At 41.3% G+C, this 27,847-nt stretch overlaps 1 protein-coding gene across 4 annotated transcripts in view; it reads right to left on the bottom strand.

The window, feature by feature from the left end:
- Positions 1-27,847, bottom strand: part of scrib (scribble planar cell polarity protein) — an 80,960-nt gene that overhangs the window by 42,978 nt on the left and 10,135 nt on the right. For all 4 annotated transcript variants that reach the window (XM_086306578.1, XM_086306580.1, XM_086306579.1 and 1 more), the window contains exon 2: positions 4,900-5,017. In XM_086306578.1, coding sequence (XP_086162704.1) covers positions 4,900-5,017 — 118 coding nt within the window. The remainder of the gene's footprint in view (positions 1-4,899; positions 5,018-27,847) is intronic.

Genomic DNA, 27,847 nt, shown 5'->3' with positions numbered 1-27,847 from the left:
ATGGTTCAGTCACACTAAAAGACCTCTTTGTGGCTAGGGTAAAAATCTGTGGTTGTCCAAAGACTGCATTTAACGTTTGAGATTGTGTCTAAGGAGTTGCGGTGACCAACTGGTTGCCCACAGGTTGAGTGTGCGACACCCACGAGCAGATTCTGGGCGAACACTTTTGATACACAGGTGTTTGCGATCGTCTTCAGACTAACTGCAATCACTCATAGATTGCTGAGGGTTTGCAAATGATTTTTGTCTAATTCATAAACGCAGACAGGTCAGCAGCGTGGTGTAATCAATCCGAGCCAGTCTCCGCCAATCAGTGCAACTTGTCTGGGACATCTCTGTGTGATTGAGACTTTGGTCAGCTGATTGAAACTGGTGTATTCTTATTATATTCCTATATAAAAACAAGACTGCCGGGTGCCTTTTTTGAATTAGTTTCAAACCTATGACATTCTGGCAAGACTGTAAGACGTAACTATGAGTTTTTGTGTGTGCAGAGAGCAACAGATTTGCAGTTTTCACCAGTTTATTACACTTACTCGCCATATTGAACAATTTACATGTAACTGCCGAGTTGGTCCCATTTAATCGCAGACTGACTCTTTCTTTCATTTTATCTGTCCAAACACACCAGCTCTGAAGAAGGCAACTGACTGTGCATGGCCACATCAGTTACATTTGATACATACATCTGAATCTAACTGCATTACATTTCCTGAGTATAAAGACAGAGAGCATTGTGTAATACTATGAAAACCACACCCCCAACAAGGGAAAACAATCAACATGCAACTATGGGCTGAAACACTAACAAAACGCCTTAAGCTGACTGAAAACATTAAGTCAGAGGATTATTTTAGTAGCCTATGTTTAGTACAATACAGTCAGTGGAAAGCCACAAACTTTTTCCCCTGGGGTGTGGGTGGGTAGGTGGGACTTGATTGCAGCCCGTCTCTCTAGTAAAATTCATGGCTAAAGATAAAGAAGGAATTAAAGACAGACAAAATTATATAAAATAAAGTTGCAGCCAGATGGTGTGCACGCTTCTATTGCTGTATATAGACCTAAGGTATTATAGATCTAAGGGATTAGGCAAAAAGTGAAAAAAATGAGTAAATAATAGTAGTTTTATGATTAAAACAATGCTTCTTCGTGTAAATACTATGTTCAACAGATGCCAAAAAGCATGACATGTTTCATACCAACACAGAGCATGTCCACCTTCGGAGTCGACGTGTGCAGCAAACTGGCTGTTCAGTTATGAGTCATCAAAAAGAGTCTTCACAGTTTAAATGTGAATGAAAGCGAGCCGTTCACCTGCTCCCATCCACCTGCTCCCATCCACCTGCTCCCATCCACCCGAGGTCTTACACAGCTGACCACCTCTGTCGATACCTGCAGCAAGACTCCATCAATAGTTGTTTTAAGTAGAGCTGGGCGATATGAGATTTTTTCATATCACGATATGTTTTTTTCATTTCAGGCGATAACGATATCTATCACAATATAAGCCAAATAACTATATTTGTAAGATTTAAATGTGCCGTTGCTCACAAGTAAAATGTGAAATAATCAGCAGCTTGTTTTTATTTAAATATTTATTTCCCATAATAAGTTCAACAGGGTAGATGTACTTAAGGAACATGAGACTTTTTCAGATAAATAAAGGCAAATATTGCAAACTACACAAAAGGCAGCCGCTAAAGCGTTTAAGTTTCAAAATAGAACAAACGAAACAGACTAAATTGTCAATTCCACTTAGAAACAAAATATTAATTCTAAAAATAAATCTTAGTTTGTTTTACAGAAGAACAGACAAAACTGACTAACTTTTGTCAATATCAAATAAACTGAGAACTAAAAGGAAATTCTCAATCTCTCCTTGTTGTATAGCTGAGCTTTTCAAACAGTTTTAACAGTTACTTTAGTCTGACAAAAGCCGAATGACGAATTAGCGCTTCCAGTCAGAGACTGAGGCTACGTCCACACGTACACGGGTATTTTTGAAAACGGAGATTTTCCGTTTTCGTTTTAAAAAATAATCCCGTCCACACATAAAGGCAGAAATGAAGGAAAACGCTGCTATGAACATGCCAAAGCAGCAGGTGGCGCTAGATTCCTAACCGTGCCGAAATGTTGGCCAATCAGAAGTCTAGAAGCCTCGGTGGGAAAAAGTAAACAAAGCTGGGGCATAGAAGCAGAACCGAGTCGTATGTGTGGACGGACAGTAACTGTGTGTATATGTAAGCATTTAAACACTGCAGAGAGTAGAATTAACAGTAACAGTATTGTAGAAATTCATTTCACCGAAACAATAACGTGGCGCACAGTGTGACGCATGCACCAGTTTATTGTATTTCCAGACTTGCTTTCGGCACAATTTACAGTGCACGCTACTCTGTTTTTGTCAGACTTGAAATAGCCGAAATACCTTCACACTACGGAACTTCTATGGCTCTTCCGTTCGACAATCTCTCCAGCATTGGAACCATCATCTGTTTTCTCTTCGGTCACGCTCGGTTGATTTTTCTAGTCGGCACACTCATTTCCTCCATTACGCGCTGGCTCCATTACCCGCTGGCTGCTTCCCAAACAAACACACGTGCGGCTTGGCACTTGTGCTGTACGTAACAAGTCACGCTACGTGACGCTGCGGCTGTGATTGGTTCGGCTGACCTTTTTTTTTTTTTTTTTTTTTTTTGAGGACAAGAGCGGCGAGGTCTATCGCGATAGCGTAATTTCTCTATCGAGTAAAAGTTATATCGCGATACATATCGTTATCGTTCTATCGCCCAGCTCTAGTTTTAAGGTTTCAGTTACTAAACCTTTTGCAGATTTGTTGTCGTAAGCTAAAATATAAGTCTACTAATAACTATGCTGTGATATTATAAACTAAGTTAGAAGTATATAATCATATTAATTTTGGGGCCAATGATTAAAACTTTACATGGGACGAGCAGAAAGTCTCATCTCCTGGACACTGTAGTTGCCTGGCACCCTGAGAGTACGTCACAGCCCTGCTGAAATTAGTCCTATCCAGAAGGCAGGTCAACAACGCCACCTTACCTTGATATTAAGAGGTAGCAAAATAGTTTGTACAGTGCCAAACAGCTTAAATGTTTACTTTACTCTTGGTTGCTTAGTCTAGTGCACATATAAAAAGGCAGGGGAGGAAATATGACCTAGTGGCATCATTGCAAAGTGTATTTTCACTACTGGATGCTGCAGGTGCACACTCAGAAATCCCTACAGAGCCAAGCAGCCAATCACATTTATCTGGCTCAGCACTGTCCTGCAGCAGGAGTGGGGAAGCAGACAGGCAGACAGATGGGAAAGGCCCTCACAGGCCACTGCACACTGCCTCCCCCAGCACTTGATGCAGTGTGTAGCAGGGCAGATGTCTCCTATCTAACACAGAGACCTTTCTGCCACTACCACGGCGTTTGTGTATGTGAAGTATTCAAGGACGTGGAAAGGGCAAGATATTTGTGCGCATTACAGCAGAAAATAATATCGCTGGGCAAACTCAGACGTGGGTTTCACCTTACCTTTCTGACCGAGGGCAGAATCAGCAGTTTGATTTGGATGGTTTTGTCATTTAGGCGTACATTTATAGATGGCTATCTGAATCTGGCACAGAGGGCTAGCTAATATTTAACTGATCTGACCATGCTCTCCTTACACTGGGGTGCAAAAATTTGTTTCCACTGCATGCTGCAGGTATTGCAGTGACAACGAAAGACTGCTGTCAACCTGAAGCAAACTTAAAGATGTAAAATGCAAATATAAAGATCATAGAAAACTACTCCAGCAATTAATCTGCATACAGGCAGGTTTCATTTCTAAAATCTTCATCATGGTGTTAAATAAAGTGATGGTTTATGGGAGAAGCTGAAGCTTCATGTCTAACCTTGTGGAACAGGTGATTTGATAAAGTGCTACTACTGGCTTTTTACCCTCACTGGTTTTATTATGATTATTATGATTAGAGTAACAAGGGCTGCTGTTGTGAAGTCTAGAAAAGTGTTTTCTTTGACTTCACCTGGGTTCGCCGTCTCAGGCACAGAGGCAGCTCCTCACAGCTCACTGTGTGTGTCAGAGATACGAGGCTTCGGCACGAGGCTGGACCGCTGATATGAAAAATAGATGTTTCTGGGCTTTAACCTTGTATTCTTTTTATTTCTACACATACTTGTGGTACGTTTTACCGTAGTCATGCATCAATTTTTAGTCACCGTTGCGAATGAAGCACTTGTGCTGTCTGGCCATGAACAGCGTTGGCTTCATGTTGTCTTTCAACCCCAATAAGACTAACCGCTTTATTTCACTAATCTCATACACCCTGACCCCAATTTTATAACATAAAGCTTAACTTAACTGAAGCCAATGTGACCCCTGCATCAGTACTTTCTGCATGTATAAAGAGCACACATCGTGTCATACTCTGGAAGCTACATTCAGTGACGGGTAAAAACTGTCAGTCCCATTGATATGAAGATGAGTTTAGTTGTTTAAAACCATCAGATTTGGACCTTTTAAGTCAAAGTCACTTCATTTAATGTGAAAATAAGTGGGTGGCAGCATAAAAAGATAAATGTTTGTTAGAGAGGGGTTTCACGGGTGAACACAACTGTCACTGGTGGAAACTTCATTACAAAGTTGGCCAATGAACTTGCCCAATATGCAGTTCTTACTGGTCCTGGGCGATCAAGACACTGGTTATGTCCTCCTGAGTCCTTTTACTTCATAATGTTTTCTATACTTTGCTAAACAGTGGTGACTTTATTGTTTTATGCTGTAAACTAAAGTCACTATCCCCATATGAGGACATACTTTTAAAAAAAATGTGTCAAAGGGTGGTTTTATGAGAGTTATGACAGATGGTTCGCAGTGAGCTTGTACCGTTCCTGGAGATGTCCAGTTCCACCAGTTGCATGAAGTTAGCCACCTCAGGCGGGAGTCTCTGGATCTCATTGTCGCTCAGGCCGAGTTTCCGGAGGTTCAGTAGTCTGAAGAAAGGCTGTAAACACACATTAAACAACATTAGTCAGAATAACTCTTTCAATCAGGCTCAATGCACAAGCAGCAGGATGATAGCATTTGAGAATTAATGATCAAAAAAATCTCATGATTTCAGTCCCTGGATTAACTGATGTACTAGTTGTTTCAGCTTTATTAATGTTCCTTTTTAGACCAGGAGTAGTAAGAGCAATGCGATCTCACATAAAATTAAGAGCTGATGATGGTCCACATGCAGCCTCAGGCATATCCACAATTTAGTTATGATTACAGGGCGCAATTAATGATTCCTTTCCTTATTGATTAATTCTACTGATTATATCAACAGCAAACTTGAAACAAGGTCAAAGGTCTGGCAGCAATCCCAAAAATAATACTGCCTCTCTTCAAGGAAGTGTTAACCTTCCCTGAAGGACGGTAATAAAAATATTTTCCAACCAGTTTTTGTTATTATTATCAAATTACAGGAAAATGCAGAAACTTCTGTAAAATAAGGTAACACAGACTCTTTAATTTAACTATACCCCCACAACGGCACATTATGAGAAAGGAAAAACCGTGTGTGGTGATACAAAACAAAAGATAAGCAGATTAGTGTTTTTGTGGCACAAAAATTGACACACAAGATAAGTAAATGACTCCAACAAACACCTAATAGATAAATTAGTTCATTGTTTTGGTCAAAAGTCCTACAAACGATTTCAGTTGTGTTTCTCAAGTGTTGTTGACATTCCTCTCTGCCCAACCATAAATTCAACATGAAACATCCTTTATGTGCAAAAGAGGGCAGCATCTAAACAACTGGTTTAAAAAAGGGGGGGGGATTAAAATCCATCCTTATATTCTCCCAAAAAAAAAAAAAAAAAAATTCCTCCACACCATGGCAACGGCAGCCAAACAAAGTGGCAGAGCTGGGAAGAGTGCTGCGGCTGTGGCCGTGCCAAGTGCTTTCACAAGAGCCCGGTTGTTGGAGAGGCGAGCGTTCAGAAACATTCCTCCGCCAGCCGCACTGTGTGCGTGTCATCTGCTGCTCAGATGGACAGACAAGACAAGCTGGCGAGGAGCAGCAAGAGTAACAGGACAGAACTATGCAGTTATTAACCCCTCAATCAGACCCGGATTGTACTGCCCACAGAGGATCCACTGTCCACCCTGTCAACAGTCCCATCAACTGCTCGGACAGGGAGGAACAGCCTTCAGGAACTTGCAGACTAAAGCATTCTGGAAAAGGAATTTGTATAAAGTTATTCTTCGGGTTGTTTTTCTGAACATAGAGTGCCCTCACGTCCGCAAGCTTGGAGCCTCGACCTTAATTCAAATTAAACCTCAAGCCATCAGCAGCATCTTCTGCTGAAAACAACTTTTGTGTTTCAATCACCAATGATTCGTTTACTAAACTGAAAAATCCAAACAATTTCTAAGCTCTTCCTCCTCCACTGTGGATTAAAGATTTTAAAAAACCTGCTTACGCTACAGCTTCCGAACCGTTGCATAAATATGAAATAAATCAGATAGCGCCAAATCTTCTTTCATGTGTATTATGAGGATTTTGTCTGACATAAGGGTAAAAACAAACATCCCGAGAGAAAGCTCTGTGTTTAAGCTTGTGTTCAGCTCCACTGGTTTCCTCAATGACAGACATTTCCTGATAACTAGCGATGCGTTTCGTTTGGCAGGGGTTAAAAGGCATTTATACCCCAAAAATTTGGCTCGTCTTTTGCTGGCAGCGCAATGACGGGCTCGCCGGTACTTTCCAAAATTCTGATTGGAAGTTCCCCACCTGATGGCGAGTGAAATGGGAGGAGAACATAAACAGAGAAAATAAACAGAGAGTGGGCGTTGGCTCATTGAGGAGCAGGTGAGAGGGATCAAATGGCAGAAACGAGAAACAGGAGCTGAGAGGTGATCATGTGAACAGGTAACCATGTGCAGGAGCCAGGTGGGAACCAGCCTCTGGGAGGGGAGGAGGAAACCTTACTGGGCAGAACAGGAAAAACTTAAAGATGAAAAACCCCTCAGGGTGGTGTTAGAACCCCCACACTTGAACCAGAGTTTTTAAGCTCCTGGAGGGAGACGACACTACGACTACTGGTTACAGGGAGCTTTTTTCTGCACACTTGTTACCCAGAATTTGATCAATAAGGAGAGCGTAAGTGCCAACACTCCAACGCCCTCCTGTTTTGCCATTACTCCCAGCAAACTCCTGGAATTTGCATTGGTCTCAGTGTTTATTTTGAATAATTGGAACACACGCATCAACAGGTCTCGTGCATTTACCTCACATTACCTAAGTTACCAGATGAATCCAGTCTACATACACAGTCCATACCCTCCGTGCAATATTACCCCATCTGTCACTGCAACCACATCAGGGTGAATAACTAAATAAAATGTTGTAAACAAAAACAAGAACAAGAACAACAATAAAATCTGCTCTTGAATGCATCTAATTTCAGAACGGCTAATAAATGTCAGCTCCTTCAATGAGACCCGGGTCTGATGTCTTTGACGCTTCCACCATGACTGATCTATTTTCAAATCAAACACTGGAAAACAAGCAGTGTCATACTGGTCAATGGGTCATCAGGAATTACAAGTTGTGTACCCACACTGTTGTCTCTTCAGCGCAGCGTGGCAGTCTGTTCAGTCACTTCAGTGGGATTTGCAGGACTGCAAATATGTACGTGACGGTAACTATTTCTGGAGCGAGATGACACACTGGTGACAACGAGACCAGTGTGATGCTTTTCTTTTACGACTTTGCAACCAGAGTGTTTTAATGAGGCTCCGACAAGAGCTGTTTGTACAAGGAAGAGAGCGAAGCTGTGAACAGGAGGATGTTTTACTGCATAGCAGCAGGGAGTGAAGGGGGCAGACCACAGGCGTCAGCAGAGGGCAGTGTGGCAGTGCGGGGTGTCAGAACACTTATAGTAATGTGCAGCATATCAGTCAATACAGCCCACTTTCAAGTTTCACTTGTGCCTACAGAAAAACATTCAAACTAGAAACAGTAGCCAAGCCCTAGAAACGCAGACGGTTAAATATTTGTTTGATCAGGACGTCTCGTTCAGCAGACGGGCCAGTTTTTATTGGAGGCACGATGTCACAAACACAAAATAGAAGGTAACTGAAACAGGCACAGAAGGTAAGCTACACATGCTGGACTTCATCAGTTATGAAACAAACACATGGATGTGTTTAGGTTTAATTGACTTTGGATCAGCCTTAAAAAAATAAAAAATAAAACCTCTTGCCTCCCCCTTCACCTAAAACCTGAAGGCGAGGTTCCTCTCTGTCATGGTTTGTTTTGTTTTTCCCTTTTGTGGGTTTTATGCTTTGCATTTATATTTTTGCACCAACTTTGCACGTTTGGTCAGTGACCCAACTGCATGCAAGTTAGTTATGAGAATTGACACAGCTGCACAGATGCAGTTGGATTCTGGTAAGATTTCACTAGTGGGAGGACTGGGTCTGTTTAACTTGGGTGAAATGTTTTGTGTGCAGTGTGTACTTATTCAGGAAATTCCTCATTGTATAGAGTAAAATCAAGCCCGATCACCCTGCCTGCTATAGAGAGCAATGCATCTAACAAAAACAAACACTAAGCTAAAGGCATGCTACCTTTAAGTGCATGGAAACTCCCTAGATGCTTCGTCCTGTTTAGGCTGCATTGCACTCAGACGAGGGCTATGTGCCTCAGGATGTGTTTGCACGCATGCTTGTTCATCACAGTCATCATTTAGGCATACCAAAGGAGATCCTGCTTTGTAGGTCTTTAACTCAGAGCACATGAGTATGCAGAGTATTATAGTCTTCAACACCGGTGTTGTTCGCACGGACTCTACATGGGCGAGTCACCCAGGATTATTTGGCAACTAATTTTAGCATTTTTAAATTTCACTTCTTTTTAAAGTTTTTAAAAGTTCAGTCCCAGCAAGTCAGTGCCCTGGTGGTCTTCTCTATCATTCAGCTGCTTCAGTGTCTTGTCCCAAACTGCACTCCACCATACTGCACTGCAAATGGCAACGATAGTCATTGTCCTCATCTGGAGGGCCACTCCAGCTACTGTCCAGGATGGTGGAGCTAATTAGTTTGATCCTTTATTTGTTCAGTCACAAAGTACTTGGCAAATAACTTCTTTGCAGGGGAAAAATAATTACATAATTTATTTAAGAAGGAATAGCCCCATTGCCACAGTGCCCTAAATCCACTGAAACACCTCACACTCCCAAGTTAAAGTCCTCTGCTTAACCCACGCACCACTGCACAGACTCTGTCTACACAGCTATGATGCGATCTGAGGAAACACCTGCAATTGGTGAAGTCTCCCATTCCAAGCTATATTTTCTAAATCCTGAGAGTCCAGGAGTCCACTTCACTCTCAGATCACTCCAATTACAACATGCTTAAAGGTTATTATGAATTTCTTTTGTCTAATACTGTCAAAAATGTGTTGCATATTCCAGCTTCAGAACTCCGGCTACAGTAGTAAGACTGTCTGGGCATTAAGGCAGCAGCCATGTGCACTGAAGAAGTCTTAAATCTACATGTATTTCTACATACACTGGAAATACATGTCAACCTCACTTAACTCCAATTAAAATGTGGCTACTTATACCATGAGGAAATCTGGGTGGACTGTACGTGCTTTGTATTAGTGACGTTCGACCGTTAGACCAGGCCTGATGTTTACAGAGGCTGCAGTGTTCCAATCAAGTGATTCCAGTTAGCTTTTAGTTTCCCTCCAATCCTGCCATCTGACTAGAGACGGAGCAAGCCGATCTACAAGCACGCACACAAAAACTTAATTCAACCTTCTTCTTCTTTTTTTTTTTTTTAAAACAAAGGGTATTTGCACTGGATCAGGGAGAAACTTCAATCTAAAAAAAATGTCGGTTTGTTGACTAAAAGCTACTTTTTAAAAACATATTTCAAGAAATTAATTGTAATTCAGACTGAAGAAAAGTTAAGTAACAATCCAAGTCTTCAAAGCTGTGCTGAGGTCATTAAATTGGCTTCCAATTAGTTTTTGACTTAGTTCAAAACTTTATTATCAGTTTTTTAGGCTCTGCGTGGTTGAGGACGTCAATATGTTCTTAAGCTATGAAGCAACTCGACCCATCAGCAACTCGACCCATCAGATTATCTGAACCCGGCCGCCTGGTTTTGAGCCCCTTTTTAATCTTCTGAATCCTGTTAAACTTATAACATTATGACTATTTAATTCAAAAATAAAAGCATACTTGTTTAGTCTTTCTGTAGCCAAGTTGCTGGTCTTAAGTAATCATTTTAATGTTTGCTTTTAATAACTCTCTTACTGAGTCTCTGTTTCTTTAATGGATTTAACTTTTACTTTCATTATTTTTACTACACTATTGTTCCTTTTGTGTTGTTTTTTTTCCATCAGTATGAAGCATTTTGCAAAAGTACTATACAGTGTAATGCTAAAGCTTTGTGGTAGCTCATTGTGCTTGATATACGAATAAACTTTTTCTGGCTTAGTTCTAACTAAAACAAAAACTATGCAACTGAACCCACTGGTTCAGGTCTTAGCTTGCTTTAAAAAAGCACTTAATCAATGGATGCACATATGAAATCAACCCAAGTGTGCCAGAAAGAGGGAAATTACATACGGTCATTAAAATTCTCTTTAATGCACAACTGAAATTCCTATCCAAACATTCCTGGGCCCCCTAATCTCATGCCAAATCTGCCCTGTCAGCCTAGTCCTTATGTCCCCACTCTTCCAAACAGCCATTCCCTCTCAACACACAAACATACACACACACAATCGGGTGAGGGGCTCAAAGAGAAGGGAGGGGAAAGCCCATGCTTTTGTGCTTTCCTGAACTCTTTCAGTGTCCGGGGAAATAAAAAGCTGAGAGGATCTGGTTGACTGAGTAACTTGGTCGGTCACCCGAGAGAGGCTCATTACTGGACGCTTGTCTCTACAGACAGCGGTGGCCATTGTTGTGGTATAAACTCAGTCGGTACATGAGTGGCTACAGACAGAAGGCCGCTCCCTAGCTCTCGTCCTCCTCGTATGTGTAGAGCTATATGAAGCTAAAAGCACCAACACCAGCAGGATTTCAATCTCGGTCATTTCAAGGCCAGTGCTAATGGAGCACATGGAGCAATGTTTGGGCTACTCTGCAGGAGAAGGGGGAGGCGAGGCTTTGGCCAAAACTTCTACACATGAATGATGCCCTAACTGGTCTTTCTTCCCTCCGCCTTCCCACTGTTCCACCTCTCTGGGTTCCCTCCATTTTCCTTGGCAGAGGGACAAAGGCCAAACAGCCAGTCCCACACAGGGCTGTCAGTCACAGTCCAGCTCTAGCTGCTCTCCCCTCTTCCTCCGACCCAGCCTGGGGATTCCTTCATTGTCCGAGAGGGCACCACAGAGAAGAAGAGGAGGGGGTGAAGACTTTAAAGGAGAAAGTGCTGAAAGATAACAAAAGAAAGGAATGACTAAGAAGGATAGAGAAGGCGTGTGGGGAGAACAGCACAAGGAGAAAAGGAAGATTGTGTGCAAAGTGGAGAGGAGAGAGCCGAGAGAAAGGGGGTGACGGTGGATTATTAATGAAGAATGGAGGGTAAACAATAGAGCCCCACAGTGCTCCGGACAGCCTGCACAACTAAGTGGGACAAAGACTTCAGCTACTGACCAAAAACATAATTCCAACGAACTACAGACACGCATCCTTTATCTCACAAATGAGTAATGGTATTTATTATGCAGTTTAGACTAGTCCACTCCGGTCTAAACACAGTGTGGAGTTTAATGCTCCCAGTGGCCTCACCAGAAAACCCACACACGCATCAGCCAACAATACAACCATCCACCTACTCACAACTATAAACTATCATTCCACTTCCTCTGCTCTCACCCGCCATCTCCCACTTTGCGTGTCTGCGTGTGTGAGAGACTGAAGCAAAATACACAAACACACCAGCACTACGCTGCAAATTTCATCTATGAATGGTCATGTGCATTTCATTTAAGACGGTACATCTAATTCTATTAACTCTCACAGAATCTGCAGGAAGCACAGAGAAAAGCAGGCGCATGTATACATACGCCTTTGTTTGGCGTAATTTTAAAAACGGTCCACATATGCGCCTGAGTGTTTGTGCTCCACTTAAGTGGTACTTTGAGCCATGACTACCCTTATCCGGTTCCAGCAGCTCCCCCGGGAGGGCTGAAAAGGCCACACAGATAGAAGGGCGTGGTGACGGTGGTGTGGCTGACAGCATGACTGCCATCTACAGCGCTTACACCTGTCTAAGTGACTTTGATCAGTGTGGAGCGCAAACACAACTGAAAGCCAGGGCAAGACATACCTGAGCCTGTCGCCACTTACCAGCAGCTCTGCGTTAGTCATAAATAAACAGGTAAAAATTCCTCTCAATAAAAACTGCTTGGTCAATATAGTGACGGTATCTGGGATGTCCTGGATCAAATATACAAATAAGGCCAATAAATTTTTTCTTATTCGCATCAATGTTCATTCTTTTTTCTGTGCTGGGCCCATTAAAGCTGTTTAAACATTGCTGTAATCTGTATTTCATAATCTCTTATTTGTCTTGCATCTTATTTATGTGCTGTTGATTACTAACATGGAACAAACCTAGATTTACCCCCCCCGCCCCTGTTTAATACAAAGGCCTGTAAAGCTGTGTAAAGGTCTCCATAGTCACTGTGGACTACCAACCATGCTGGGTGCTTAAGCCGTTTTCACACATCAACCCCAGATAATGCCATAATAATGAGATTGGGACATGGTTGCTCTTTCAGCAGAAGAAAGTTTGCCTCAGATGTGTTCTCCTTAGTGGAAACGCTCCTTTTGATTTAGAGGAGGGCGCTGCCTGGACAGAACAAGAAATGGCACCCACGCCCTCACCGTGAGTTCACATGACAATCACCTGTGTTATTATCACAAGGGAGCAATCGGACTCTGAACTAACATCAGGCAGCTTAAAGACGTCTGAATTGAGGACGTTTGCTCTCGCATGTGTAGTATCCAAAAGAAAACGATGTTTTCAGTCACAAATGCCAAATATTTATTATGTAATAAGAGCGTGATATGCTTCAAATTAAAAGCAGGCAATTTTAAAACTTTAAAATTATTTAAAATGTCTTTTTAAAAAGCTGCTCCTAGGCGTATTCTGTTCCACTTCATTTAAAGCTCAGCGGACACCAGGGAAGGTTTTGGCGACCAGTTTTCTAGGCATTTAATAAGAGAGAAAACAAAAATGGAGCTGCTTAGCCTCAAGATAAAAAAAATACAAGAGAAAACGAGTCAAAACCGAGCACAATTTAATGGTCAATGTTAAATACTGGCCGTAGAAAAAGGAGTATGTATTTCTATTTGAATCCGTTTCCAATGTTGACATGTGCAGCCGTCTTTCCTGGTGTCACACATCACCACAGTCAAGCGGCTGTATGTCACAGTTCCCCATTAAAAGTACAAATTTCAACTGCCCTGATTTTGACCTGGTTTGTTTACTTCTCATAGCAGAGAGAGTGACACTGCAGCCTCAGGTGACATTTTAACAGATTATCCTGTTTATTAATCCTTTAACAGGTTAAAAGGATGTTAAAAGATTTATTAATTTAAACTAACTACTATTTCTGGTGCCTGCCAACAAGGTCAGAAATATTTACTTGTCGCCTTTACTTTCTGAATCCTTAAGCTTTCTTTATAAATTCTGCAAGACCCCCAAACTACTAACTCTATGTCCCAAACTAATATCCTGGCATTGATAGTAATTTCTCTCTTCTTCCATCTGTCCTGTAGACAAAAAGTTCTGCTCCTTTTGCTGCCATGCTTTCTTCAGTGAGGACGAGTCAGCACAGACTCAGTGAGAGATGGACGGATGGGCGCAGCTGCCGGGGTTAGGGCTCGGAGGTAGTGCATGTACACAGTTTATGCAAGTGCGTTTCGTTGCGTGTATACAAGTAAAGTTGTGTATTTATGCTTTCTGAGTCACTGCTTCCTTTGCCTGTACAAACAGGAGGGAGCAGCTCAGGAGGAAAGAGGAACCCTCAACTGAAACAATGATCATGAGGCCCAACGTAAGAGCTCAACCCCTCAGCGTAGTAACTGCGCAGCCTGATGAGGTTTCTGCAAAGCTACTGTGAGTGCAAAGGATTCTCCACAGTTTACATGGTAATAAATAACAGTGACGACAGGAGCTTTCCCCCCTTTGCCTCTGGGGAGAGCGGTTCAGTTTTGCAGAGTTTACACAGGACTTATGTCTGTGAGGATTGGCCTGGAGAGGACCAAATGTTCAGCACTTAAGTTTCCTATTAGCCAGCTGTTTCTGCCATCTCATAGCATCAACTGGTAATCTGAGAAATCTGTCCGTATGTGTAGCTCAACAGCACTCTAACTTGACATTTGTATTGCTGGGGACATGCACAAGTACAGTGTAGTTTGACGTCGCAGGGATAAACTCTTCTCATACTTTAGCTAAAAGTCATTCTCTTTTCAGACCTCTGCGTGTATGAAAAAGACACGCACTCAGAGTTTGTTTGGCTATCTTTGTAAGCATATTCAATCGCAATAATGCATTCCTAAGCCTCTTACGCCCAAATTTAACCATTTCAACTAAGTCACAAAGCATATCATAAACCTTATTCTAACTATAAGCTAAACTATAAAGCAAGGTCTTAAACTTAAATATTAACAATATTAAAAAGACAGCATATGGCTTTCAGTGGTCACTGCCAACTCACTTGCCCACAGTTTGAAGTCAAGTCTATTCTTTTGCAAACCTACAAAGAAAAGATGTTCTTGTAGCTCACATGAAATACTTCCAAGCGGTTACCACTTTGCTATTTTCTGGATCCGTGCTACATAAGCATGGCCTTGAATTGAACATACCAACCAACAGATCAGCAGATTTTTATTTAATCTCTTGTATTTTGTAATGTTTGGTTTCCTGTGACTAGTGGCTTAAAGTCATATTTGTACAGACGAGCATTTCTCAAGGAAGTTGCAACCCACAATGTGCCCATTCTACACAGCATTCACTATCATGCAAACACAGACGTTTTATTCAGTACATCCTCATAGCCTTTTATAGCAACTGTATGACTGCCTGCATGTGATGCAATTTACAGATTCAGAGTCATCTGTAAATTGCAGCTATAAAAAAAAAACATGAAGTCAAAGACTGCAATCTGGTTCACGGGACAACTTTACAAAAATTAAAAAGAGTGCATAGATTTTAATGAGCCTTTTCTCATGTAAATTTTGATTTGTGATACTATATTTGACTTTTCAAACTAGTAATTTCCTCAACTCCCAGGATAAATATAGCCTATATCTCATCTTTATCTTGTAACAGCTTCTGTCAACTGATGTAGACACAGAACTAAAGGAGGAACAGGTGGATGTGACATTGTGTGACTAAGAGGCTCCTCCACACGAATACACTTCACTCGGACTATATTCTTGTTTTAACTGTAGAGAAACTCATTTAAAAGTAGTTTTATACCATGTTTGTAAGGAATTACAAATAAAGTGAAGAGGTGGGGGGCACTCTAGTACCATTTCATCTTTTTTCCAAAGACACATGTATAATGATGGGAAACAATGTGGCATGCAGCTCTCTTGGTCATGATTGCTTGGTGTAGCAAAGCGATTTCCAGTCGGCAGTATTTTTAAAAATAGACAAGTAATCCCTCCAGTGTTGCTGTATTGGTGGGCTAATTACCGCTTTGGTTGCTAAAAGTGTCGCAGTGATAGAAAAGCTTCCACCAGCAGCTCTGGAACAACATGTGCACAACTTTATTAAAACAAACACAGAAATAGAAGGAACAAGAGTCCCGGTGCAGATTTGCAACCCAAACTCAAATTCAAAGCAGCAGCCAGCCTGAAAGCTTCAAGTGCTACAGCTTGCTTTCATTAGAGGCTTCATACAGCTCCTCTTCTACCCGACTGAACCAATCAATCATCCCACAAATGCAGAACAGTCAATAACCTTATCGACAACATCCCACTTCTACATTACAGAAAGCAGGAAGCAATACCACACCTTTAAAGTATAAAGTGCTATGTGCCAGAGGGAATGAGGAAACAGCTCCTCTAATGATGAGACAAAACTAAAGGGTGTGGCTCCGTCAGCACCACGACAGCCTAGAAATGTAAATGACGGCTGGTAGCGCCGGTTCCCGGAGAGGTCAGAGCAAATCACGACAGAGTCAAAGCAAAGCTAAGTGGGTTGCTACCATTTTGTATTTTCCAATTTGTTTAATTTGAATTCATGTAGTCATAGTCTTCCTAATTATTATAAGATGTCAGGTACGAATTTGTGAAGTTTAGAGATATATTTCAATCAAAACAACTTTTTCTGACATCCCTTCCTCTGTCTAGTCGCAGGCTGTTCTTCATGATGACTGATGAGAGAGGGCTGTGAGATGATGCAGTTCACTCGACGTCCAGGCTATAAAAGCTGGCAAAGATAAAGCACTCACACTCTCTGGCTCCCTCCACCTCGTTTTTAAATGAATTCTCTTTTGTTCAAGTAAACCTGTGTGGACTCCCTCTGATATTCTGAGCATTCTCCATCATCATCTCCAGTAACATCTCCATGTTAGATCCATCCAAGGTTTTGATCCTGGGATGGGCCTAACTGACCAGCACTCAAAGAAGCTGGATGATGATCTTGCTCTCCCAATATCTTACGAAGACATTTGGGGGAAAAACAAAACAAAACAAAAAAAACAACACCTTATTCATATGCTGCTTCTTCCTCGATTAATTTATAGTAGAGAATGAAAGTGTCAGATTTGGTCACATCTGAGAGAAAGTCATCTTAAATTTGCAATTAAACTCATCTGAATCTGTACTCTTATGTTCCCAATTTGCTATTGCACTCGTTTTAGATGCTGCGTTCACTCCCTTCATCACATTTTCAAATCACTCTTGAAAAGGTTCTTTTTTTTAACCTCAACAAGACTTTTCTCCAAAGAATATTGGGTGAATTATTGTCAGCATTTTGATTCTCACTTTAAGTAATGGTCTGAGATCCTCCGCTATGCTCTCACACTGTAGGAATGAATGAGCACACAAGCAGATCAGTAGAGCCACCACCTCCACTCCCCTTTCCCTGACTTCGTCACATGCTCTCTCATTTTCTCTGTGTTCCCACAAACATGACACGAAAAAACCAGAAGCCCTATTGTTTATAGCCCACAGAGGACGTTTGGGTCTTTCCTGGATGGGCAGGATCCGGTATGCGCTGCCTGTCTGCATGCCAGCTCTCAGCTTGTCTCACAGTGGAGCTGTGCTTCAGCGGCGAGCATCAAGACAGCCGGCATCTCCGGTCCTGCACGGTCGAGGTGTTGTGTATACAAGTAATGTTCTGGCTTGTTAGTATACTGTCAATACTTGTCACGAGCTAACCCTCATATCTTAAATGTATCTCAAAAGAAAACTTCCTGTAGCTGATTGATTCACAGTGGAAGATCGGTGGAAACAGAAAAAGAAACCTGTTCAGGAAGAAAATGCCTGACTTATGTAGCGTAACAAGTTACTGGAAAACAGGACAATGAAAAATACTTCCTCAACACTCAGTAACTACAAGCAGCTCCTTAAGATTACTGCGACTGGGATAACAAAGAGTACTACTCCTTTAAAAACTTAGTGTCAGTGTGTAGGAACAGCTTCGGTACAATTGACTCATTGTGTGTGTCCAGGTTGTGGCCTCCCTGACAGTATCATGTGGCTCGGCGTCTATCGTTTTCCGGTAACAGTCTGGCTAGTCTCCCTCTCTCAACACATCTCTTTCAGGAATGTTCCCTGAGCATTTCAAACAGTGTTAATTTATTGTTCTGTATATCTAGTTGCCCGGCTTTACAAGTTGCTACTGCCATTGCTAGTTGGCATGCAAAAAAAAAAAACCAAATAAAAAATTAGACTATTCGGCTTTTACTAACATGCAACCCCAGTTAGCTGCTGTCTCTGATGCCTGCAACGTACTAGGGCTACAGCCCTGACAGACGGCAGCACCTCTCTCTTTGTGACAGAAAGTTGTGAACAAGTAATTTTGTAAATTGTTTGCAAGTTTCTCGCATCAGAGCAGACATTAACCACTCGACCAGAGCAATGCATAACCACATTCTGCAGTGGCCTGTGTTTAACCTGATTCTACCACCACTGCTAATTTTAGCCACATATTGCATGCAATATTGCATGTGCAGCGTTACAAAGTGCAAAGAGCCACACATTTCAGCTAGCTTTTAAATATACACACATGCAAAACACACAGTACTTGTACTGACAATGTTTAAGCTCATCCACTAGATTAGGATCAATTCTCACCGTTTTTGTTTTGGACTAATTAGCAATTCAGATTTTTAACCCTTGAAAATGTTCTCTTTATTTTAATTTAGTTGACGAAACAAGAGTTTTCCATCAAAACAGCCACTACTAGCAAACAATGTGTAAATAAGGCACTAAAAATTATATGTAAACATCCATTTTCAACTGTTCGTCCAGTTGGGATGTTTGATCCTATTCCAGCTGTCATGGAGCAAAAGGTGGGGTACAACCTAGTGAGGTCACCAGTGTATCACAGCACTAACACAGAAAGATGGACAATCCCTCGTGCCCACATTCACACACATTTAAGTATAACCACTTAACCTAACGTGCATCTCTTTAGACTGTGGAAAGAAATTGGAGTCCTCACCCATGCACAGAGATGCCCTATATGTACACACTAAAAAGAGATCACCTTCATTTCACTTTCATATTTCATCTTTCGGAGAGACAAGCCCCATTTGCCATTAGTCTCCTCGTAGCCATTGCCTTGCCCTTATTTTGAAAGTGCAGTTGCTGCTAACCAGCTAGCCCAGGCCCCACTTGCTTGCTTGCTGGGTTGATAAAGCTGCAGTCATTGATGTCAGTTTCCACAGCGAGTTTCTCATCTATGGTGTCCAAGTGTCCTATTTTATGTGAGAGTTCACATTTATACTCTTTTTACTCTGTCCTACATATCAAGTCAATCTCCCACATTTTGATCGAGTTTAAAATGCAAAAGTTAACATAAGTCTCACAACAACTGTGCCTCAAAAAGATGTGCTTATCTCTAGATTTCTTGCCTACTGAAAGCCAAAGATGATTAGCAGACAGCAAAGTGAAATAAAGTGTACACAGCTTACTTGGTAAGATCATAAAAAAAGGTTTACTTTTAATTTATGTCAACTGTATTTACTTAGTGAGGGAGCCAGGGAAATTGGCTTCATATAAAACACAACAGCTTATATTTATCTTACACGAACATCCCTAACCCTCTAATATCAAACTTACATGCAAACCAGTTTTTCCTATCCATCCATCACCATTTTATTGTGCTTATTCAAGGCTGGGTCACAAGGGCAGCAGTTTTTTAAAGTACCAAAATTTCAGACAACCTCTAAGCATTAGACAAATGTCCCTCAAAGTCCCAAATTTAGTTAGGGGTTGCTTAGATCCTATCTCATCTCATGGTTGTACACTCTCCACTTCTCTGTGCTCCACCTGTCCTGAAAATCAACTTTGAATCAGAACCTGCAGCACCTGGAGAACTAATCCATGTGCCACTGCACTGAACTCACTGAGGCTGCAGCACAGAACAAGGACCTGCAGTCCATGACAGTGACCGAATGACCCAAACCACGGTTTTCCTCGTGTACAGTCACTTTGCTCTTATTTTGAAAGTTCAGTCGCTACCAGCCAGTGAATTCCAGCCCAGCTTGCTGGCCAGGCATTTTTATCCCTTGTCCACCCATCCCACATCCTGAGACAATTTCACACATTGCGGTTCTGTCAGACAACCGCAGGATTAGAGACTCACTGGAGAAGCAGCTGATTTATTGTACAGTTATTCACCGTCACAAAGTACTTGGCTTATAAAATATTTCCAGAGTAGAAACTTATGAAAGGAATTATTCTATAAATGAATATAACAAAACCTCAGCTGCACATACATGCATGCACATGTCCCTCACTGGCCACAAATAGTCTAAATCTGTGGGAAACACTGCAGTATCGCTCAGTTTCCTGGAATCAAGTAAAAGGACTTTGAAACCCAGCAGCCAAATTTAATCAGATATCTAAAAAGAAATCTAGTTTGCACAACATCTCCCACCGTTTTCTTACTTATTTACTAACAAACAGGGTTTGGTCTGGCTCGAAATAGGTCTGTGCAGAGTGAGCATGCATGTAACCACAAATACAAAGAGCCTGTGTTCTCTCATTTAAAAGAAGTCTGTCAACACTGATTGTGTAGATATTCAGAAAAGGTACAAAAGTTCAAAAAGTGGTTTACAAGAGCAGCACAAAGTCATTTCTATGTCGTTCGCCCATCTAGCGTTCAACCCCCAGTGGAAAAATAACTGCTCCACTTTAGGTGTTGCTGTAACGTGTCTCTGACTTGCTGCTGTAGCTTCTTCACAGACCCAAAGACCAAATGCGGCTCTGAAACAAGCCCATTTGTTTTCTCTCTCTCGCTCTTCTTCTGTTTGACAGTTTTAGCTCGGGCAAACAGAGGTCAAGGTTTCTCTGATAAAAGCAGTTTTGGACTATCGACGGCCTCTGTGTGCACACGCAGCTAGAGTAGGTCTGCAGTGCCTGGGACGCCCCAGCCAATCTGGTGGCTCTCCCTGACAACACAGGATAAATGTGCCCCCGCATCAGGCAAGCCGCTGGCCTGGGAGATCCATCACCTTGGAGACCAGCGTTTGTTCAGCGAAAAAGCCCGGGGGAATCGAGGAAGCAGAAACCTCCCTAGTGACGATAAAATGAAAACAGAGCACCGCTTCATTCAGACACATTATCTGCCCAAAGATGGCAGCATGTGAACCTCTGCACCACTTAAGCAGGACAAACATCGCTGTGAAGACTTCATACTAATTACAATTTTATTACAGATTTTTCTCCATATACATTAAGCCACAGCCGCAGTTGTTACCTTCCATACAAGATGCAAGAAAAGGATGTCGTTACATAGGATTACAAGCCAAACCCTATTAGTATGTCATGTAGACAGTGTAATTACAGAGTTGTCTACAATCCACTCCCACATGACTCCAGAGAGGATCAACGCCAGGAGCGACCAAAACATGAGCTCTAAGCCCGCAGGCACTCACACGCCGACTCCCATTGGCTGCCTGAAACACGCTCCTCTACACGTCCCGTGTTGTGAACTTTGATTATAATAACCGATCTAAAAATACAATACTGGCGGACCCGATGATGCATGTAAGAAAGATTAATAGAAAAAGAAGGGAAAAAAAGCAAGACACATCATTCTTTAGAGCACTGATTGAATTGTGCTGTCGCCAATGAGCTGTGTCTTATGAAGTATGAGTTCAGCCAACAAGGGTACAAGTATCAGTATGTGCTTGATCTTATCTGACATGTTTTTGTGTCAAACCAGAGGCATCTAGTGGCGCGTGCACACACACACTTTACAAACAAAAATGCTCCTGTGTCAACAGGGGAACTTGCTCTAAAGACTAAGTATTTTTAAAATCCAATGATATATGGACCAGCATCAAGGCTCAGAGCTTGTTAACCATCATCTTTCTATCCACCAAAGGAACTTGGAGCAGGCACGAGGTTGCTAGAATGAACCACCTACTGTTGTGCTTTTTCTTACTTTTTAAACTGGTGTGCACCAAACGGAGAGGCTGCAGATTAGATTGTGCGAGCAGGCGACTCACCGCAGGCATTCCTATGATCCATCAATATAAATTCTTTGGTGGCACAGAGGTTAAGTATTGCAGCAATGTGTAAAGATGATACATTCGACAGAAATCCTTCCCACTGCTTCCATCCACCCATCCATCCAATCACTTTATGTTTATCTGGGTAATGTGGGCAGCAGTTGAAGCCCAGAACTCGTACTGCCAGGGCAACATCTCCGTCTCTTCTGTGAGATCACCGGCATTCCCAAGCTGGCCAAGAAATGTAATCAGTTTTAATTCACATTCCTGCAACGAGCACTATTTTTTCTTATTTGCAACACCTATCGTTTAGGAGAAAGCTGCAGCAATACTTATACTTGTTGACCATAACCGCTGCCTCATTAGCAGCAACGCAGGATCCACAGGGTTTACTAACTTTAACCAAGATGTCAACTCCAAACATAGCAGAACAATGAAAGTTTTAATCGTTAATTTGAGATCGGGATAGCAAATTTTTAGCTGCTGATGGTGACTTTTGGGAGAGCAACAGTCCACTATTTTTTTTTTATTTGTTTGTTTGTTTGTTTTCCAACTTATAGATTGGTAAAAAAAAAAAAAAATTTAAATGGTCCTCATCAAATTGAACCAATGCATCAAACTTTGCGCTGTAGTTTTTCCAGGGGTCTCTCAGATTTACCGTCCCTGGAGTAGGTACAGAAAGATGCCAAATTCTGCTGTTAAAACACATCCACCCACTAACCAACCCCCAAAAGGTTTGGCTTTTTTTTGTTAAGGTTATCATTCTATTTTAGTGCATGCAAAACTCACATAGTAAAACAGCCATCGCTTTTAAATATACAAATCATAAAATAACAACAAGAACAATGACAACACCTTCTTTAGAGCTTCTTTAGATTACAGCAAAAACAAATAAATTGCTGAGGGACCTTTTAGTTTCTCTGAAAGCTCCATGGCTTCAATTCCTGGAACTAAACACTCCGGGGACTTTTAGTATAAACTCGGCTAATTATACTCAGCACCATCCTTCCTTCTGCAGTTCTTAAGTCCTCGCTAGCAGTCAATGCTCAATGCAGCAGGTTATCACAGCATGTTCACCCTATGGGTTTATTTCCGATTTTCAGCCTGAAGAGAACGAGCATAGGCGATGGATGTTTTAGCATACCGTAATTGTTGACCATAATCTGGACTACTAAAATGATATTAAATATTAACATTGGAATGGTTCTTTTTCTCCTCCTTGCACCTAGAATAACATTAACTAGTTCAGTGTTTGCATGTAAAAATGGCTCTCCACAAAGAGTCTTAACACACACATCCAGAAAGGAAATTACACTAGGCTTCCATTAAGTCAACAGACAACTACGAATCAATGCAGCTATGGCCCACATGCACACTCATATCAAGAGGGAAGAGGTGCTACCATTACGGTAACTTTTTTGTTAACCATTATGAGTCTAAGAGTAAATTTAGACCTTGACTGGAATCTTATCGGCAATCACTCACAGATGATGATCCGTCAGATCACTCTACATTGGTGCAACCTTTTTATTTTAGCATTTCTTACACAACCTATAACAAAAAACATATCTATCCATCTGCAGACATCACTGTCACTTGTTGGGCTTTAATCTGAAAAAAATGACCAGCTGAAACTGAATTTTCATCTTATTCTTCAAGTTCAGCTTCTGCACAGTGCTCCCAGTTGTGTTTCAAGTCCCAGAAGAACATAGGCTAGGTTAATTAAAACTCTACTCGATTAAAGGAAGCTCACAGTTAACAAGGAGACTAAAATTAAGCTTGATTAGCTTGAGAATTGAACTGAAGCATGTTATGCGTATCAGCCAAGCTGCAGCGCTGAGCGAAGTGTCTGTGTGTGGGCTTTTCCAGCAGGAATGTGAAATCAGTGAGTTCAAGTGTGTGTGAGAGTGAGGGGAGAGTCCGTTCAGCTTCCAGAGGGTAGGGCAAACTCCTGGAGATTCCAGACATGCCTGAATTTCCTAGGAAGTCACGTTCTGCAGTGCAAACACAGCTACGCTCCGTTAATTACACAGAACACATCGAGCTACTCACAACGTCTCAGCAAAACCATTATTATGGGAGAGCTGAGGCAAATCTGCTTAAAAATGACCCCTAATTAGGGCTGCTCAATTAATCGAATTTTAATCACGATTACGATCTGGGCTTTCAACGATCATTAAAAATGACTGAGCCGATTATTAGCCCCTCCCTCATGCTTTACTCTCGCGCTGCTCCATGTGGCAAATCAAGCGCACTGCTCTGCATTTCGAACACGCGTCACAACAATTAAGAGGACCCGAGGGAAGCTCGGAAAGCTAAGCAGAAGTTATTTGGAGAGGAGTGGACTGCCGTTGGTTGAAAAGAGAGGTAAAAAAAACAAAACTTAAGTGGTGTGGAAACATTATGGCTTCGCGGAGTCAGACGTGGATCAAGTAGACACAGTGTGTAAACTTTGCTATGGTGTCGTAGCTGCACCACAGAGCAACACTGCAAAGTTCACATTTTTCATTTATTTCTTATATTGCAAACATTTGCACTGTTATCAGTATTTGCACACTATTTTATATTATTTTTTAAAGTCATTATTCAATACATTGTTATTGTTAAACCTTTAAAGCCGGTCAGAGCAGCATGCTCGTTTTGTGTAACTATTTTTAAATCCCTGTAGAACCTGAACGCTAAGCTAGCACAATAAATTTTTTTCCATATGAAACCGGAGGAGTTGTACTTACATCTTATGCCATCAGCTTGTCCTCGGTCACGGTTTCCTTCCACATATAGCTTTGCAAAAATTGCATAAAAAGAGCTTGCAGGAACAAAAACATAATATTCCAGAAACACGCTTTGCCGATCCGATCAGCTGTTCTTAACACTTCCCACATTGAAAAAGACGTCAACGTGAACTATCGCAAGTGACGTCGTTTTTGCGGAAAATGTAGTTTTTTTACTTGTAGGCCTTAGAACTCGAATTGCACTGCTGGAAATAGTTTATTTTGATGCACATGCACATTCTTTGCAAATTTGCATCATAGGATTGTTTTTTTGTTTTTCCTGCAGTATATAAAAATTGCTGTATCTCCAAAAATAAAACTATGAAGACACTCAAAATAAGTTTCCTGTTGTTGTAAACTATTTTTTGCAACTTTTTTGTATTTAAAGTTTTGAGGGATAAACCTCTTAAATTTCTCCAAGTAGAAATATACGTAAAAACAAAAGCGATTTTCAATTTTTTTTGTAGTTTATTGCACTTTTTTGCAATTAATGTAGTTACTATGGACTTAATGCATACACATTTTTAAAATATGGGCTATAACAGTTGTATTGATGTATAGCAACTTGAAATGCTCCCACAAATGGCACTACAGCATGTAAAAAAATAATATAAGCTCTGGCGGACAAAATAAATATCGTCAAATAATCGTGATCTCAATTTCAGTGAAAATAATCGTGATTATCATTTTTGCCATAATCGAGCAGCCCTACCCCTAATCATAAAACTGTATCAAAACAGGAGTAAATGGTCCAGCCTTTTATAAGAAAAGATGTAAAAGGGCACCCTGAGTTCAAAAGATTCCCATTTTCTGGAAAGCTGCAGAAGTCTATAAATGATTTGTCAAGTTTGCCTGGTGGGAGAAGTATTATTAGAAAGCCACCCTCTGAGAAAATGAGCACAAAGAGTTGTATTGTGAAATGCTGCGACGGCTCAAGTTAAAATAACTGACCTTTTACTGTAAACAATGCCATGTCTATCAACACTTACTGCATCAGTCATCAGATTTGGCAGCTCTGTTGTGACCACATCAAGTCACTTCAAAGCTAAGAGGTCAACACAAGAAAAAGGAAAGGAAAGGCTTAAGTGCTGAGACAAACGCATTTCTTTAGAAAAAGTAGCACTGGAGATGAACAGATATGTGCTCGGAGGGGCTGCTGATGTGCACGCACCCATAGAGGACAAAGCGTCACCGCGTCCTACACAAACCCGGCACAGCCTCGTTCATTATTCATCAGCGGCATGAGCATGGCACATATATGCGTGCATGCCGCTTTGTCATCTCCGAAGATCCCTGCTGTGCTTTTTTCTATTGACCTCTTGCACTCATTCTTCCTGTATTACACACAAACATTTACCCATCAGCACCTCTCTATTAGAGGCCTGAAAGTGTGGCATCACCCAGCCTGTGCTACATTGTGTTTGCTTAAAAACTAATAAACCAACCATGAACACAGTAACAAGACCATTTCCACACAGATGGGCCTTACATTTTTAGAGAGAACAATAAATATATCTTCTTTGTTTGAATGTTTTTTCTCTGTGCCAAAGCACACATAGAAATAGTAAATACTACCAATCCTACACAAAAATGGACAAAAAAAGTCAATTCAAGTCAATACAACAACGGAAAACAATCCACCAAAGGAAACATCCATATGCTCCTTCCACCCTCTACTCAAAAGTAGAAAGTTTGCACTTCCAGAAAGTTTTGTAATATATTAGTTAAAGAGCTCATCAGTGCAGAAAAACGGAAGATGCTGTGCAAACATGGGTAAAATAAATATGATAAATGCCATACAAAACTGCAAATGGTAAATAAAGATGTATTAGCTGATTTATCTAAGGATCAGTAGATGGTCAGAACACTGGCTGCAAAACCCACTCATGATACCAGCTAATGGGAGGGAAAATCAATACTGTGATCAATAAGGAAGAGAAGCAGGCAATTTAGATAAGTTGTTAATGATTGTTCAGTCAGTGATAGCTTTAATGTTAAGGAAATCCTGAACTCTGAGAACATACTTGATATTGAACAAAAGTACACAAATGGTTTGTTTTAATAAATCTGCATGCACCGACACTAATTTGCTTCGGGAATGAAAGATTTAATTTTCTGTGTTTCACAGAGCAAAAGCAGCTAAACCACATACGGACTGTATAAAGGACGGACGTAGCTGCTCGCCCACTTATATACAGTCTACAGTGCAGAATGTGTGTGACATCAGTGAGTGTCTAACATTAGGTAAAGAGCACTGAAGTAGTATGTAGACATGGGCATCATAGTAAAAAACACTGCTGTAGTTGTAATACTGTCAGGGCTGAACATAGCAGATGGGAGGGAAAATGCAAGGGTTTCATCAACATCTCCAATGGGAAGGTAAAAATATGCAAGGCTCAGTCTATGGCTTGGAAACAATATTTACTCAAAATTTGGGTTAAGGTGAAAAGTATTGGTTTTGAACCAGTGTGGCTGGATGGCAGTAACATCAATTGATGAAGAGTTAAACTGGTGTGCAGACAATGCTATCAAAGTAGTAAGCACTGCTGTGGCTGTGTTATTTATGCTTCTTTATCGTTACCTTTGAGATCTCAAGCTTAACATTCCTTCATGGTTCATGCTACATCGTTTAGGATTACAAAGAAACAAGGTGCTTAACGTCCTTTATCAGAAACACCATCAGTTATGCACTGTGAGCATGTATATGGAAGACAGAGGGAGAGCGAGAGCGGGAGGAGCAGGGGCAAGAAACAAACAGAAACAATGCTGTGCTTGGAGGAGTACTGGAACAAACAGCATTAAAACATAACCCAATTTTTCTAAAACGCTGAGTTTTCTAAATGCTCTAAAAAACAAGGTCCAGATTCAAGATGGTCACACAAAAACAGTCCATTCCAGGACTAACTTAATTAATCCCACTTCCTGCTCACAGAGACGCTCCCAACATAAAGCAATCAACAAGAAAAAACACAGCCGTTAACAGATCTGACCGGCCTGAACTTGAGGCGCTTTTATGCTCGACGTGTCGATTGTGTCTGATGATGATTTTCACATCACATCCTGTGACACCGACCAGTCATGTCACTCTTGAGTTTTGTAACCTGGTGCTTTGCGAGCGGCCGTCGTGGTTGGGTCAAAGATACTAGTGTACGATCGCGCCAGTTTTCAACCGCATTTTTAACAATAATGTTGCACAGAAGCTCACAGAGATGTTCCAAATGTTTGAAAACGTGAGTTTGTGGAAAAAATTTTGCAAAAACACCCCCCCAAAAAACACTTGACAAAGTCTTGCCTTTCAATTTTGACTTCTTCTCCTCCGTATCAACACTTATTCCATGAT

The sequence above is a fragment of the Aulonocara sp. 'chitande type north' Nkhata Bay genome, linkage group LG9 (genome assembly GCF_057382095.1).
Source record: "Aulonocara sp. 'chitande type north' Nkhata Bay isolate Kocher_YH1m ecotype deep benthic linkage group LG9, A_spYH_male_GT1.1, whole genome shotgun sequence".
In the NCBI taxonomy this organism is placed as follows: domain Eukaryota; kingdom Metazoa; phylum Chordata; class Actinopteri; order Cichliformes; family Cichlidae; genus Aulonocara; species Aulonocara sp. 'chitande type north' Nkhata Bay.
This window is presented reverse-complemented; position numbering and strand designations above follow the sequence as displayed.